Consider the following 15,822-nt stretch of genomic DNA (forward strand, 5'->3'; position numbering starts at 1 on the left):
ACTATATAAAATTATAACCACACTCTTTGTTGAAAACATATTAATAGGAATATTTTTTAATATATTGAAAAACCATTAAATTATTACATTTGTTTAAATAAATCTTTAAAGTATTTTTAGTTAAATAAGCTCTATTTAGTGATTTTATCTATAAATGCCTTTAAATTTAATATTAAAGTAAATTCATTTAGAATTCCAGGTTTTTATATTAATTTTTATTGATACAATAAAATTTTTATATAATTTTAATATTAATATAAAATTCAAAAGAGTAATTTTTTAAACAAGTGATTACGTGTGTTATGTACATAATCACTTTAAAGAAAATTTAAAATATTATTTTATTTTACTTTGAAAAAGTATTATTTTATTTTATTCAATAAATTATTCTTATCAAATTCACAATAATATAAAATATAAATTAATTTAAATTTTTAAATATTTTATATTAAAATAAAAAGGTTTTCAAGAGTAAAAATATAGGTTAGGACATATTTAACTACAATATAATAAAACTTTTATTTAAACAAGGTATAATTTTTTAATATATTAACTAATAAAAAAAGAAAAAAAAATTCAAAATATTAGAATTAAATGCGACGATGATTTTCAGTTAACCCCAACCTTTCTTTTATATTTGAAAATGACTAGCCACCTTCGCTTAGTTGGGACTTAATTTTATGGCAAAATACCGTAAATAATAACAAGTATAAGACTTAAAACATTAACCAAAATCGAATAAAAAACACTTCGTTTAGTGTAAAAACTTTCACTAATGTCGGTTTTAGAGCCGAATACCCCACTATTTTTGCCATGGTGGCGACCGCGAATGTACAACTTGACCTTCTTCGCCACCTACTGTCTTTGGACCCCCGATGACCAGTAAAAAAAAAACCTTTATGCTTTTTTGCCTTTGTATATAAAACCACATCGACATTTTTATTTGCTTCCATTTTTTTTAATAAAAATTGGTCTGTGAAAAAAGTGGGAAAAGAGAGCAGAAATCTTGAAAAAAATTGTTTTCTTCTTGTTATCGTCTTCTTGTGAATTCAACTGCCATCTTTCTGTTATTCTTCTTTTCAATTATACTTTTGCTGTTATAACTCTTGAGCTACCAGTCGGTTTTGGGGTCCGATCTGACTCGCCGAGTCTGTTTATCATCGACTTGGTTTTTTCTCGAATGAGTTGATAGGAGGAAGATCGCTGCATATCGTCATGGTACTCAATTGCTTTGACTGTTTTACTTTCTTTTTGGCTGAGTTGAATCGGTTGAACGTCGCATCTTGCTATTTGTTTTGTACTTTACTCTTTTTTTGAGTTATTCTATTTAGTTTCACTTATATTCAATATATCTTATCGTTTTGCAATCTTAAAAATATTGGTAGGAAATTCTTTGATGTATTCCTTGCTATTTCTTCTTCGCTTTTTCATGTTATATTGGAAAATGATGAATGGCTCTTGAATTATATATTACCAACATTCAAATGTATCAGTTTCTAAGATTAGAAAATTTGAATGTTTAAGCTGACTTAAAAATCGAAATGCATTCAAGATGTAAAGCTAGGTTTGATTGGTGTTATTGTGTTTTATTTTTGCAAGTGAGTTTTATTTAAATGAAGTTTATGGTTAGGATTATTTTATTGGATCAGTCTATGAGGATATAAGTGTAATCTAGTTTCTATATGTTTAGGATCATAAGATTTGAAATCCTTTTTGTTACCAATTATTATTAGCTCTCACTCGATGTCTAACTATTAATAAAATACTGGAGATATTAAGTTGGCAGTATCAAATGAATAACTTTTAGTATTGGGTTTTGGATGGTGAAAATTGGTGGTAGTTATTTGAATCATAATTAGACTTAAGTTGGCAGTTGAAATGGAGGTTGAGGTTGCCATGCTGAGGTGATGCCACTATGCCAGTTAGTTTGGTGAGTGGCATTGACTGTCAATTTATGATTCTTTTGGATTTTGAATACTCATGTTATGCTGCAAATTTGGTTCTCGATGAGGAATTACGTTCTTACGAACAAAGTTTAAGCGGTAGTACTTGATAGAGTGTCATGCCATTGTTAGGAAATTCACACAGAATCTAAGAAATATTTCTTTGTTATAAGCTTTTCTTTACTTCATTTACAAAAAAATAGCACTATTTTACTCCTTGCCAAACACTTAGGTTTCATTCTTGCTCATCTTAAACTGATGTGCTTTGTTTATGATATGTAATGTTCACTACTTTGACATACTGCTTGTTTCAGGAAATCAAAAATAATTCATTCTTGATCTTTTTCATGACCTATTCTTTTTTGCATTATTGCTTCAGACAGTCAGTACTGTTTGTGTTTCTAATTTTTTTTTTTTTTTTTTTGTGTGGCTAATACTTTCATATACTCGCAGGCTGCTCCAGTTAACATTATTGTAGGTTCTCATGTATGGGTTGAAGATCCTGCACTTGCATGGGTTGATGGAGAAGTTTTTAAAATCAGCGGTGAAGAAGTTCATGTCCACACAACAAATGGAAAAACCGTGAGTTTATCTTATTGTTGTTATGAATATCTGTAGTGTGCCACATAATTATTTGAAAAAAAAAATTGTATTAGATGTCAATATGTTTGTGATTATTAACTCTACTATTTCAATCCTACTACATAACATACAAGTTCTAAAGGCAGACACAGCCGTATCAAGCAACTCCTATCTTAGCCATTGGTCTGCAGAATCTGTTTGTATCTAGTTTGAAACGTGCGGAGTTCATTTAGTTATTTCAGAGTGAACTTTGATATTTAGAGTTACTAGATTGTCTGCTATTTTTTCTTATATTTTCTAGTCTGTTTTTAGATGGATTCTACTTTTAGTCTCTTACTATTCTTACTGACCAAAGAACTGATGGCAGGCTGTGGCAAATATCTCAAAGGTATTTCCAAAAGATACTGAGGCACCTCCCGGAGGTGTCGATGACATGACGAAGCTTTCATATTTGCATGAACCTGGAGTGCTGCATAACTTGGCCATGAGATATGAACTTAATGAAATCTATGTAAGATATTTTTTGTTCTCGCTTTTCTATTGGCATGCTGAAGTAGATTTTGAGCAAAGATAATTGTCAATTTGATTTCAAAGCCATCATAGTCTTGCATGCTGAACTGCAGTTCTTTTCTACTTTCCTCAGACATACACTGGAAATATCTTGATTGCTATAAATCCATTCCAAAGGTTGCCACACCTCTATGATACTCACATGATGGAACAATATAAAGGGGCTGGATTTGGCGAGCTGAGTCCTCATGTTTTTGCTGTTGCAGATGTTGCATATAAGTAAATTCCCTCTTTTCTACATCAGATGTTTCCAAGTAATAAATACCCTCTGTTCTACAACAGATGTTTCTGAGTAATTCTGTCACTGATTTATGGTTTAAATAGGGCAATGATGAATGAGGGAAAGAGCAACTCAATTCTCGTTAGTGGAGAAAGTGGTGCTGGTAAGACTGAGACTACAAAGATGCTCATGCGATACCTTGCATACCTTGGTGGTCGATCAGGAGTTGAAGGGCGGACTGTTGAACAACAAGTTCTAGAAGTAAGAAAATCTTAAACCTAACAACCTTCTTGGCTTCCTTGTTATTTGCTTAAATTCGTCATTCTTGTGTAGTTTCTGCTGTGGTTACCAAACATCCACCTGACTTGGTACATATGGATGTTTAACATTTGCAGTCTAATCCTGTTCTTGAAGCTTTTGGAAATGCAAAAACTGTTAGAAACAACAACTCAAGGTGAGTGTCTATAGGATTTGAAAATTACAACCTTCTTCATACATGATAGTCTATTCCACTCCCCATTTATAATATCAAATATAGGGTCTAAGGAGTTTTTCAAAGATGGGATTAAAGGTCAGTTCATGTTTTAGCCATTGCAGCTGGTTGGTCTATTTTAATACAACATGATGGCTTTTCCAATCAATTGTTTGATTTATCATTTATATGAATTAGTTTTTGTGTTTATCTGAGTTTTCTTGCCTGTTGGTCTGTTGGTTCTATGTAGTCGCTTTGGTAAATTTGTTGAGATTCAATTTGATAAGAATGGGAGGATTTCTGGGGCTGCTGTTCGTACATATTTGCTGGAACGGTCTCGAGTTTGTCAAATTTCAAATCCTGAAAGAAATTACCACTGCTTTTACCTTCTTTGTGCAGCACCGCCTGAGGTACTGATCTTTGAACTTATAATGAATATATCTGTTTTTGGCATCAACCTTAATGTGCATTTAGACTTGTCTATGATGCTAATGATTAGCAATTATTGGTTATGTTTTCTGACAATTTTCAGGTTAGAGAAAAGTTTAAATTGGGAGACCCTAAATCTTTCCATTACCTCAATCAATCGAGTTGCTATGCATTGGATGGGGTAGATGATGCTCAGGAGTACCTTGCAACTATAAGGGCCATGGATATAGTTGGAATCAGTGAAGAAGAGCAGGTCAGTCTTCTTTTCCATTAGTTTGAATTTGAAAATATAGTGAAGTTGCAGTTGCATTCATAATTTTCACCATGAATGATTCTTTCAGGAGGCAATTTTTTGTGTTGTGGCTGCCATTTTACATCTTGGAAATATTGAATTTGCAAAGGGAGCTGATGTTGACTCTTCGGTTATCAAGGACGAGAAATCTAGGTTCCATCTTAATATGACAGCTGAACTGCTCAAGTATGATCTATTCCTCTTCTTGTTGAATGTATTTCTTTATTGTATTATTTCTTTAATCAGTATGTCTCATAAACAATGTATATAACAGATGTGATATCAAGAGCTTGGAAAATGCATTAATAAAGCGTGTGATGGTTACCCCAGAAGAAATTATTACAAGAACTCTGGATCCAGTTGCTGCAGTTGGTAGCAGGGATGCATTAGCTAAAACAATCTATTCTCGCTTGTTTGATTGGTAAAGGAACTTCATTTCTGCTTTATATTCGACCATGTGCATGAATTTCTAAAACATTTTTCTTTGTTTCCATCAGGCTTGTGGATAAGATCAACTTTTCAATTGGACAAGATCCAAACTCTAAGCAATTGATTGGAGTACTTGATATTTATGGGTTTGAGAGCTTTAAGCTTAATAGGCAAGGCATTTTCCTCTTTAAGTACAATAAAATAAAGCGCTTGCTATTGTAGCTAACAAGGTTTCCATTATTTTCTTTTATCTACAGTTTTGAACAGTTTTGCATAAATTTTACTAATGAAAAACTGCAGCAGCATTTCAATCAGGTTTGTGACTTTTATATAGTTATTTTCCCCTTCTTCAGATGCTAACTTGAGCATGCTTATTCTGAATAATTTTGTCTTTGCAGCATGTTTTTAAAATGGAACAGGAGGAATACACAAAAGAAGAAATTAATTGGAGCTACATAGAATTTGTTGACAACCAGGATGTTTTGGATTTGATAGAGAAGGTCTGAAATTGTTGCTTGCTTATCTCTTCTTCGTTTATATGAGCTAATCTTTTGAAGAATATGATATGTTTTTGTTTCTTCATAAGTATTCTTCTCCGTCTTGTCATGTGTCATGTTGCATAATTACAATCACTTGGTTCTATCTTTCTGCAGAAACCTGGAGGAATAATTGCGCTTCTTGATGAAGCTTGGTATGCTTCTATTATTTTTCTTTATTTGATATTTATTTTTTTCGTATTAAGGGACCCAAGTAGCTATAGTTGCTGTGTAGCTTATAGTGCTTCTGTGAACATGCATATGATGCTTATTTAGCGAAGAAGAGATTACTTCCTGTATCAGTTACCATCCTGTACACTGTTGTTACTTTCGGTTAATTTCATGTTTACTTGACTGCTTCATGCAGTATGTTTCCTAAATCCACACATGAAACATTTGCTCAGAAGTTGTTTCAGACATTCAAAAACAACAAGCGCTTTATCAAACCGAAACTATCTCGTACTAGTTTTACAATTTCTCACTATGCTGGAGAGGTAACTTGTTTCGCCTTACAAGTTATATATCTCCAAAGTTTCTGTGACTGATGTTAACTTAACTGAATGTTTGTTGTCCTCTCCATAGGTAACTTATCTGGCTGATTTGTTCCTTGACAAGAACAAAGATTATGTAGTGGCTGAACATCAGGATCTCTTGACAGCCTCAAAATGCTCCTTTGTGGCTAGTTTGTTTCCTCCTCCTGCTGAGGAGTCCTCAAAATCATCCAAATTTTCATCCATTGGATCACGCTTTAAGGTATTATTGGTCCATTTATCAATTCTATTTTAAGTTGCACCTTGTGAAAAGTGAAGCTTTCAAAATGTTTCAAACCTTAAATAAAGGGATTAAAAATGCTCAGGCATCTAATTTAGAATATGGTCTCTATAACCCAGGTTTTGGGTGTCAGCATAGAGTACCTGTTCCTGGTCAGAAAACTAATAATAGGACCACGAGAAATAGAATTCTAAGTTCATCAGTATGGTTTATATAGACGCCAGACTTTTGACCTAGTGTTTCTTTTTGTATCTTGGATGAAGTTCTTTTTTTTTTTTGTGTGTGTGTGTGGGTGTGTGTATGCACGTATTTTTTTTTGGGGGGGGGGGTTGATCCGCTCATTCTAATAATACAATTATTATGCACCTATTTTGGTGGGTATATGGTATTAACATGAATGATTTCTAGAGACAGATGACCTGGTTGATAGATTCTTCTTCATTTGCAGTTGCAACTACTAACTTGGAATTTTATATAATTTCCTCTGAAAAGTAAATATATATTTTTAAATTGCAGCTACAACTTCAATCTTTGATGGAGACGTTGAATTCCACAGAGCCTCACTATATTAGATGTGTGAAGCCAAACAATGTCCTCAAGCCTGCTATTTTTGAGAATGCCAGTATAATTCAGCAATTAAGATGTGGTGTGAGTATAATTTAGCAGTTTAATAATTCTATTTGTTTTGCTCCAAATTATCAAATCTGGTCCTTTTGGTGGTTGTTATGAAGTTATTTGTGTCTTTTCTTTCTTGTAGGGTGTTCTTGAGGCAATTAGGATCAGCTGCGCAGGATATCCAACAAGAAGAACATTTTATGAGTTTCTTCATCGTTTTGGTGTTCTTGCTCCAGAAATTTTGGCGGGGAAGTAAGTTGTATAGCACAGAGATGGACATTTTCATCCAATGGATGCTAACCTTGATAATGTATAAGATGAAAAAAATGCATCACAGTTTTGCTAATTTAACATTACATGATAGACCAACTAAGATCTTTCTATTTAATATTTCTCATGAAGTGGGTGGTATAGAACTTCAAGTTGTGCTTTTGAAATTTTTGAGCCAAAGACTTGTACAATTGTACTATAATCCCCCCCCCTCCCTTTATGTTATATTGATTGATGTTGATATTAATGTAATGCATCTTTTGTCTACTTTAATTTCTCCCTACTATTGCATATGGTTTTACTTGATGATTTTACCATTTACTTTTTCTTTCTTTGCATGTGCAGTCATGATGACAAGGTTGCATGTCAAATGATCCTTGACAAGATGGGATTGAAAGGTTATCAGGTAACTGAAACACAACCTTACAGTTTTTTATTATGGTCATGACATTTAGGAAGTATAATGGGATGAGAGGATTAAGGGGAGGTCCTGTCCATCATAGAAATCTAATTTCACTTTGTCCTAGCCCTTGTCAATAGGAATAGGTGTTCTCACTTCCCAGTCTTTGCTCCAACAGGTTGTTGTTAGATCTGTGAGAAATGGAGAATAGCTAGAGGATTACCGATTTTCAAGTACCATAATCTCTTGAGCATGCCTCTAACTGATAATTGATACATGTGATGTATTTCTCATGCCACACCTTTTTTCTGGTTAGCTTGGGCTATTAGCACCGCTGAGTTCATGGCAGTAGGAATCAAGAGATGATTTATAATGAAAATATCTGCTTGTATCTTTGAATCCTACTCGTAAACTGGGTCAGTAATGGCTGATTTGTCCTTAACATGTTCCATGCAAAACAGGGCTGGAATATGTGAAATCCTTGATTAATTGCAGTTTACTCCAAGTAGTATGACCACAGGAAAAAAGGCTCCATGTTGGGCCTTGATTTGGCTTTAAAGACTACCTCACCCAGTTGTTATAGCCTGCCATCTCTATCGCTAAAGTACCTAATTTGGTTGGATTGATCATTGTTTCTTTCCATTTTCATTATGAATGCTGCTCATTTGAGTGGTTTGATGAGTGAATGTACCTTTGGTGAATTATTGTCAATTGCTATCTAGCATTTTTAGCTCTGTTAGAGGTGTAGCCATCTGTCTCTAATGTCCACTGTGATTAAAGACCTTGAGGGATCGTCCATGCAAAACATACACAACAATTAGTGTGCATTCACCGGTGGGTTTTTAATTTTGTGCATTACTCTGTTTAACATGATTGGCATGGCAGATAGGTAAGACCAAAATTTTCCTTAGAGCTGGTCAGATGGCTGAGTTAGATGCCAGAAGGGCAGAAGTGCTTGGAAATGCAGCCAGAACCATTCAAAGACAGATTCGGACGTATATTGCACGGAAGGAATTCATTGAACTACGTAAAGCTGCAATTATGTTGCAGTCACATTGGCGAGGTATCTTTTTAGTGTCATTTGAAGTTCAAAAAGCAATGTGTGAAGCTGATGATATTCACTCTTCAGAAGTAGGAAGTGTAGAAGTATTTTTTGAAATGCAATCGTGGTTCAGATTCTCTTAGTTTTGACATTTTAGCACGCTGAAATGCATATCCGGTTTATGTCATGACCTGTTTGTTTTTATTTTTCGCTGTATAGGTATACTAGCCTGCAAGCTATATGAGCAGTTGAGAAGGGAAGCAGCCGCTTTGAAGATTCAAAAGAACTTTAGGCGGCACATTGCCAGGGAATCCTATTTAACAGTAAGGCAGTCCGCAATCACATTGCAGACTGGCTTAAGGGCAATGACTGCTCGGAATGAATTCAGATTCAGAAAGCAAACTAAGGCTGCAATTATCATTCAGGTTCTGCTATAACTACTTAATCATGTTATCTTAGGCCTTGTTTGATGGACTATTGAAAAAATTAAATCTATTGAAAATTAATATTTTCAATGATTTAATTTTTTATACATGTTTGATAATCCAAAATAAAAACAACCTGATAGAATTTTTGTCTGAAAAAGTGTGGAAAATAATAAATAGATAAGAGCTACTTATCACTTAATGGAGAATATTTTCAATTAATTCAATTTTATTTTATTTATTTTAATATTATATTATCCTATAAAAACTTTATGTTTAAAATTTGATTTTTGTTTAGAGGAAAGTGAAATGTTTAAAATTAAGGATAAAATGTAGAATATAATTTTTTTGTAATTTAAAATCTATATTTATAAAACAACCTAATTGTATTCCGTAATTAATTTTAAGTAATAAACAATTTTATAACTTAAATTCAGTACTTAAATTTTCAATATTTAATTTTTCAACACTTATTTTTTCAGCACTTAATTTTTCAGTTTATCAAATAACACTTTAATCTTTATAAAATTAATGTGATTTTTGGATGAAAGTTGCACCTTATTGTGAAGCAATGAAGTTGTGGAACTCAATTTGGAGAATTAAATATTTACTTAATACTTTTCTTAACATTCAGGCTGCTTTCCGTTGCCATGTTGCATACTCTTATTATAAGAGTCTCCAGAAAGCTGCATTAACTACTCAATGTGGTTGGAGGAGAAGGGTTGCTAGGAGAGAGCTCAGAAAGCTCAAGATGGTTTGATCACTTTTTTTCTGTGCAACTTTGCTCAAAAAACCTTTAATGCACTTTGCATTTTAAACAAACTAATCATTACTTTAAATTTATTTAGGCTGCCAGAGAAACAGGGGCTCTCAAAGAAGCAAAAGACAAGCTGGAAAAACGTGTAGAAGAACTTACATGGCGTTTGCAGCTTGAGAAACGTTTGAGGGTAATTTATGCCATTTTTATGTTCTATCATACATTATTGTTTTTTTACAATTTTCTGTAAAACGTCATCATTACCTGTTTTAACCAGTAAAACCTTTACTTTTGATTTAATGACAGACTGATTTAGAAGAGGAGAAGGCACAAGAAATTGCCAAGTTGCATGATGCTTTGCATGCAGTGCAAATACAAGTGGAAGAAGCAAATGCTAGAGTCATAAAAGAGCAAGAGGCTGCTCGGAAAGCTATTGAGGAAGCTCCTCCAGTTATTAAGGAGACTCCTGTTATTGTTGAGGACACAGAAAAGGTTAATTCCTTGGCTGCTGAAGTAGAGAATTTGAAGGTAAGAATTCTAACCTTCGCAATTGTGGTCGGTGTATGTCTATTTCCCTCCTCTGAGATTCTCTACAAATATATATATCTATCTATCTAGAATATATGCTCTCAATGAATCTCAACTGTAGCACCATATGCTGACATGTTTAGTTGCTGCCAGCGGCTACAACATCATTTTGTTAGGGTGTAAAATTGAAAACCAGATGAAATTGCCAATCAAGACTGAGAATAGATGAATCAATTTATGTCAATGAATCTATGAAGTTACAGGATAAATGTCAGTCAAGGATTACAATAAATCAGAAATTATTTACTGTTTTTTTCCCCCCTTGTGTTTAATGTGGATCGACTTCTGCCTGCAAAAGATATTGGCAAACAACTAGCTCAAACATTGTTGGCTATCCTGGAGTCTTTAGAAACTTTAACTATGACAGCAAGGATGAAATGTTCATTTGTCATTGTAGGCTTCGTTGCTATCTGAAACAAAGGCAGCAGAAGAGGCTCGTAATGCTTGTACAGATGCTGAAACCAGAAATGCAGAGCTGGTGAAGAAACTTGAAGAGTCTGAGCGAAAAGTGGACCAACTTCAGGAATCAGTGCAGAGGTCTGTGTAGAAAAGAAAGTTGTTTGAACACAAACTAGCTTTACTTTGTATCTGTTGAGCATCCACCCTAAAGCCAGCTGGCAATTACAAGGCAGGCCCAACTTTAATATAAGACCATAGGGAACTAGTACTTAACAGATGTGGGATAACACCACTTAACAGTATCAAAATGTGAAAAGAAAAACAAAGGAGGTAGAAACGGGACCCAATCCCAATAATCTCAGAGCCGACAAATTGCAAAATTAATTCTCCTTTTTCGATCCTGTCTGGTTTTCAGTTGTTATGATGCACTAATTTATCTGCCACACATATATTACTTTACCTAATGCTTCAGTTTGCAAACACCCTTCCTTTGCCTTTTTCCCCCTTCTATGTCTAATTGAAACTTCTTGATTCAATATCGTTCAACCTATTAAAGTTGATTTGTTCTATGCTCAGGCTGGAAGAGAAGCTTGCCAATTCGGAATCCGAGATTCAAGTACTTCGCCAGCAGTCACTGGCAATATCTCCAACCGGGAAATCTTTGACTGCAAGACAAAGAACAATGATTCTTCCTGTACAAATTAGATATTATTAGTTCATTACGCATTCTCATTTTGTAAACTTTAATGTACAATCTTAGAGAAATATATTCTGATTATTTGTTAACTAATTTGCAGAGGACACCAGAGAATGGAAATGTTCTAAACGGAGAAACAAAGGTCCCATCGGTAGTGAACATCATTATTTGTGATAATGGGAACTTAAAATTCGTAAGATAGATGATCTTCTAGATTTTATATTATATTGCTTACTGCTCAATTTCTTCTCAGGATACAACTCTTGCCTTATCAAATGTACGTGAGCCTGAATCTGAGGAAAAGCCTCAGAAATACCTCAATGAAAAGCAGCAGGTTAGTGGCCGTTGAAATTCATGAAACTTTTTATGAACTCGTTCTAATATCTTATCTGAAACTTAATTTTGAATATGATATTCCTATTCATATGGATGTACCGGTTTTGATTATTGCTTCTAATCTGCCTTTTGTGTTTCAGGAGAATCAGGACCTACTGATCAAGTGTATATCACAAAATTTGGGATTTTCCGGGAGCAAGCCGATTGCTGCTTGTGTCGTATACAAATGTCTTCTTCACTGGAGGTCATTTGAAGTTGAAAGAACAACTGTTTTTGACCGCATCATTCAAACAATAGCTTCTGCCATAGAGGTAAGCTATAATTTGGCTTTTAAAGTTTTGTGCATTATTAGCCAATAAATTTTCATCAGCTCTGAAAAGCACATTCTCAAGGCTGATAGGATTAGATTGGAACCAACTGCAAGTCACCACTAACTTGTCTTTATATCATTTCTGGATGAAAAGATGAAAAGAATATCATTAATGTAAGCTATGTCTGCTTTACTGAAGGTCCAGGACAATAATGATGTCTTAGCCTATTGGTTATCTAATTCATCGACATTGTTACTGCTGCTCCAACACACACTTAAAGCAAGTGGAGCTGCCAGTTTGACACCACAAAGACGAAGAGCAACATCAGCTTCACTCTTTGGGAGGATGTCTCAAGTAAGCAACTATTATCTTGCTGAAATAATTATCCTAGCCTTTCCATATATTAAAGTAATTATCTTTTCCTGTTTTTCTTTTCTTTTAATATGAATACTAGGGTCTACGGGCATCTCCCCAAAGTGCTGGACTTTCATTTCTCAGTGGTCGTGGGCTTAGTAGATTAGATGACTTACGGCAAGTTGAGGCCAAGTATCCTGCATTACTGTTTAAGCAGCAGCTTACTGCCTTCCTTGAGAAGATATATGGAATGATAAGAGACAATCTGAAGAAAGAGATCTCTCCATTGCTTGGCTTGTGTATTCAGGTTATTGCTAAGTTATCTCTTTTTCAGTTAACGCTTTTTGTTCCCTTTTCACTTTTGAAAATGAAAATGAGAATGACAATTTTCTTTTTGGGAGAAGAGGGGGAGATGTGTGGTTGTGGGGGTTATGCAACATGGGGTCTCACTGCTATGTTGTTTATGGTTATCTTGTGACTAAGGATGCAAATAAGTATGAATAAATACACCGCAGCACCTTTAATTGCATATTTTCAATACATTGCAGGTTCCTAGGACATCACGGGCAAGTTTGGTGAAGGGGCGTTCTCAATCAAATGCTGTTGCTCAGCAAGCTTTAATTGCTCATTGGCAAAGCATTGTGAAAAGCTTGGATCGCTATTTGAAGATAATGAAATCTAACCACGTGAGATCTCAATCTTTGCTTGCAATTAAAAAATATATGTAATCTTTCCTCTCAGGATTTTACAAGTCTCACTTTTCTGGTCATACAGGTACCTCCCTTCCTAGTCCGTAAAGTATTCACTCAAATTTTCTCATTCATCAACGTTCAGCTATTCAACAGGTGTGAATATGTATGCACATTTGTTTTACTTGATTATATGACAAAGTAAAGGTTGTGTTTGCTTCCCATGATTGGCATTTGTCTTACACATACATATGCAGTCTTCTTTTGAGACGTGAGTGTTGCTCATTCAGTAATGGGGAGTATGTGAAAGCTGGTCTGGCTGAATTAGAGCAGTGGTGCAGTGAGGCAACTGAGGAAGTAAGCCATATATATGGAACCATTTGTGATTGTTATAACCTGCCATTTTTTCTTGTTACTTGACTTGAATTCTTGTAAACAGTATGCAGGTTCGGCATGGGATGAACTGAAACACATAAGACAGGCTGTTGGATTCCTGGTTAGATTCTTCTTATAGCATTTCTTGTCCGGTAACTGCTCCGAATCATTGATCTCAAATGACTAACTGATGGACCATTTCTTTGCAACTCAGGTTATTCATCAAAAACCCAAAAAGTCCTTGAATGAAATAACTAAAGAACTTTGCCCGGTAAATGACTTTCTCATTCAAGATTCCTCACCTCTTAAACATTTTCCTCCTTTAAACCTTCATCATTTTGTTTTGTTGCTGCTGTTTCAGGTACTTAGCATTCAACAGTTATACAGAATCAGCACAATGTATTGGGATGACAAATATGGCACTCATAGCGTGTCATCGGATGTGAGTTCAAGACACTACATAAGAAACGTGTTTATTTTGCCCCTTTTTGGAGCTTTGGAAATTTCTTCTTTCCAGACTTCTAATTTTATAGATAAACTTGCAATTGTGCAGGTCATTGCAAAAATGAGAGTTATGATGACCGAGGACTCCAACAATGCTGTTAGTAGTTCTTTCCTATTAGACGATGACTCAAGGTAGTTTTTCCCTTTTCGTTTAGAAGAGTACTTAAAGCCCATTTTGTCTTCACCAAACATATTATGATTTCTATATTAAAACTCATGTCAATGCAGCATCCCATTTACGGTGGATGACATCTCCAAGTCCTTACAACAAGTGGACATAACTGATATTGATCCCCCGTCACTAATTCGTGAAAACTCTGGTTTTGGGTTCTTACTTCCACGTTCGGAGTGATAAATACAGTGCACTCTATCCTGTAGGTATCAATTCTCTGAAACCAGTGTGCTAGTCTTGTGCATATAATTACATTCTCTTATCTCCATGTGTATACTATCTTCTTTTTTTTTTAATCCTCCCAGGCTGGTGGTTTTAAATGTCTGGGTCACATGATTTTTTCCCATGTTAAGAAAAAGAACATAGGGTATTTATTAAGAATAGGGTTGGTCTTCTGCCCACAACGGGCGTTTTGCTTTCCCTTTTTTCATTTTTTTACCGTCTTTTTGGGGCAAGGGGCTCCTTTTGCAATTTTTTATTTTTTTGGGTTGAGCTTGTGGTTTTTTCCTTTTTTGCTTCGAGTGTAATTACCTACCAACAGTTGCATTTTATAGGTCATGATTTGGTCAGTGTTGTAAATTCGATTTTCATTTAGTAGTGAATGAATCTATCTAACTTTTACTTCCGTCTTTGTATGCGGGTATTTTTGGAAGAAACTGTTTCTGTTTTAACTAATTAGTTTATGCATGAAGAATGGGCTAACCATAATCAGTTAGTGGTACTCCAATAGATAATTATCCATTTCTATACTGAGCCTATATGCATTAAAAGTATAATCCAGACTTAACGTAGAAGTTGCATCATGTTGTAATTAATGCCATTGAAAATTAAAGCTTTTTAAATCTAGCATTGAAAATTAAAAATCAAGGCTTAAACGCATCTAGATTTGGCTGGTTGGTAGGTACTGATTCCATAATTTTTTTGTTGGTCCACTATTCTCCACAGCTACATCACATCTGATAGTTGCAGTTTACAGCTGCATAAACATGGCATGTGAATAGAATTATTTGTTTGTTTTGAGTTGTCATTTTACTTGAACATGAATAAACTAAAGATATTTAAAATCTGCTTTTACAAAAAATTAAAAAACTCTGAAGTTTCAGTCACGTGATTTTCGGAGGGAAAGGGCATATCCCAAAGAATTTTTAGAATTTTCGAGTAATGCGGGGAAGGTAAGTATGGAGGGGAATTCAAATTTTCTATATTCTCAATTTTCAAATTATCTTCACCCGAATATCATGCAATTAATTCTTACATATTCTAAGCAAGGGCACTATCAACTACAGATAATTTTAATATTTTTAATCAATAGTGCACTATTCAAATATAATTAATTTGATTATTTAATATTTTATTTCATGGGTGTTCGAGTATTGGGTTTAACGTAAGAAAGGCTAATAAAGGAAAGTCATTGAGTTGCTTAATCATGTTAAGCAAGGAATTTATGCCGTGGCGAACTTGCATATTGTCAATGGGACAGCTAAGCCTAAGCTTTAAGCCAGCCAGCCGGCGACTACAAAATTCAAAATTCCAACAATGAAAGGAACTTTTTTATATTGGTAAGACCAAACCATGTATTTTTCATTAATTACGTTTCTGCCTACACTTTTTTTTCTCCTTACCTCAATCCAAATTCCACCCTCT

General features: G+C 34.4%; 1 protein-coding gene across 2 annotated transcripts; it reads left to right on the top strand.

The window, feature by feature from the left end:
- Nucleotides 1–931: 931 nt before the first annotated feature.
- LOC105768244 (myosin-17) lies at nt 932–14,803 on the top strand. 2 transcript variants are annotated; one of them, XM_012588069.2, is made up of 39 exons: nt 932–1,218; nt 2,397–2,525; nt 2,893–3,036; nt 3,169–3,314; nt 3,420–3,576; nt 3,711–3,769; nt 4,038–4,197; nt 4,320–4,469; nt 4,558–4,694; nt 4,783–4,929; nt 5,006–5,107; nt 5,195–5,252; nt 5,336–5,437; nt 5,591–5,628; nt 5,841–5,967; nt 6,056–6,226; nt 6,761–6,892; nt 7,002–7,111; nt 7,475–7,535; nt 8,415–8,592; nt 8,791–8,996; nt 9,631–9,750; nt 9,845–9,943; nt 10,060–10,281; nt 10,739–10,878; nt 11,317–11,434; nt 11,538–11,579; nt 11,691–11,771; nt 11,914–12,084; nt 12,283–12,438; nt 12,539–12,745; nt 12,987–13,124; nt 13,213–13,283; nt 13,385–13,484; nt 13,567–13,623; nt 13,717–13,773; nt 13,864–13,944; nt 14,056–14,138; nt 14,235–14,803. In XM_012588069.2, exons 1-39 carry the CDS (start codon nt 1,216–1,218, stop codon nt 14,356–14,358), a joined length of 4,584 nt encoding a protein of 1,527 aa, XP_012443523.1. In that variant the 5' UTR covers nt 932–1,215; the 3' UTR covers nt 14,359–14,803. The 2 variants fall into 2 exon arrangements, with proteins under 2 accessions (XP_012443523.1, XP_012443521.1); XM_012588067.2 differs by having other exon boundaries at nt 934–1,218; nt 11,538–11,588.
- Nucleotides 14,804–15,822: the final 1,019 nt, after the last annotated feature.

The sequence above is a fragment of the Gossypium raimondii genome, chromosome 5 (genome assembly GCF_025698545.1).
Source record: "Gossypium raimondii isolate GPD5lz chromosome 5, ASM2569854v1, whole genome shotgun sequence".
Classification (NCBI taxonomy): Eukaryota; Viridiplantae; Streptophyta; class Magnoliopsida; order Malvales; family Malvaceae; genus Gossypium; species Gossypium raimondii.

What these genes read in the sequence shown, in the direction of transcription:
- LOC105768244 (XM_012588067.2), top strand. An exon ending in TGCAGCAGCATTTCAATCAG is followed by an intron (nt 5,253 to 5,335) that starts GTTTGTGACTTT and finishes TTGTCTTTGCAG; the next exon opens with CATGTTTTTAAAATGGAACA. An exon ending in AGATAATGAAATCTAACCAC is followed by an intron (nt 13,125 to 13,212) that starts GTGAGATCTCAA and finishes CTGGTCATACAG; the next exon opens with GTACCTCCCTTCCTAGTCCG.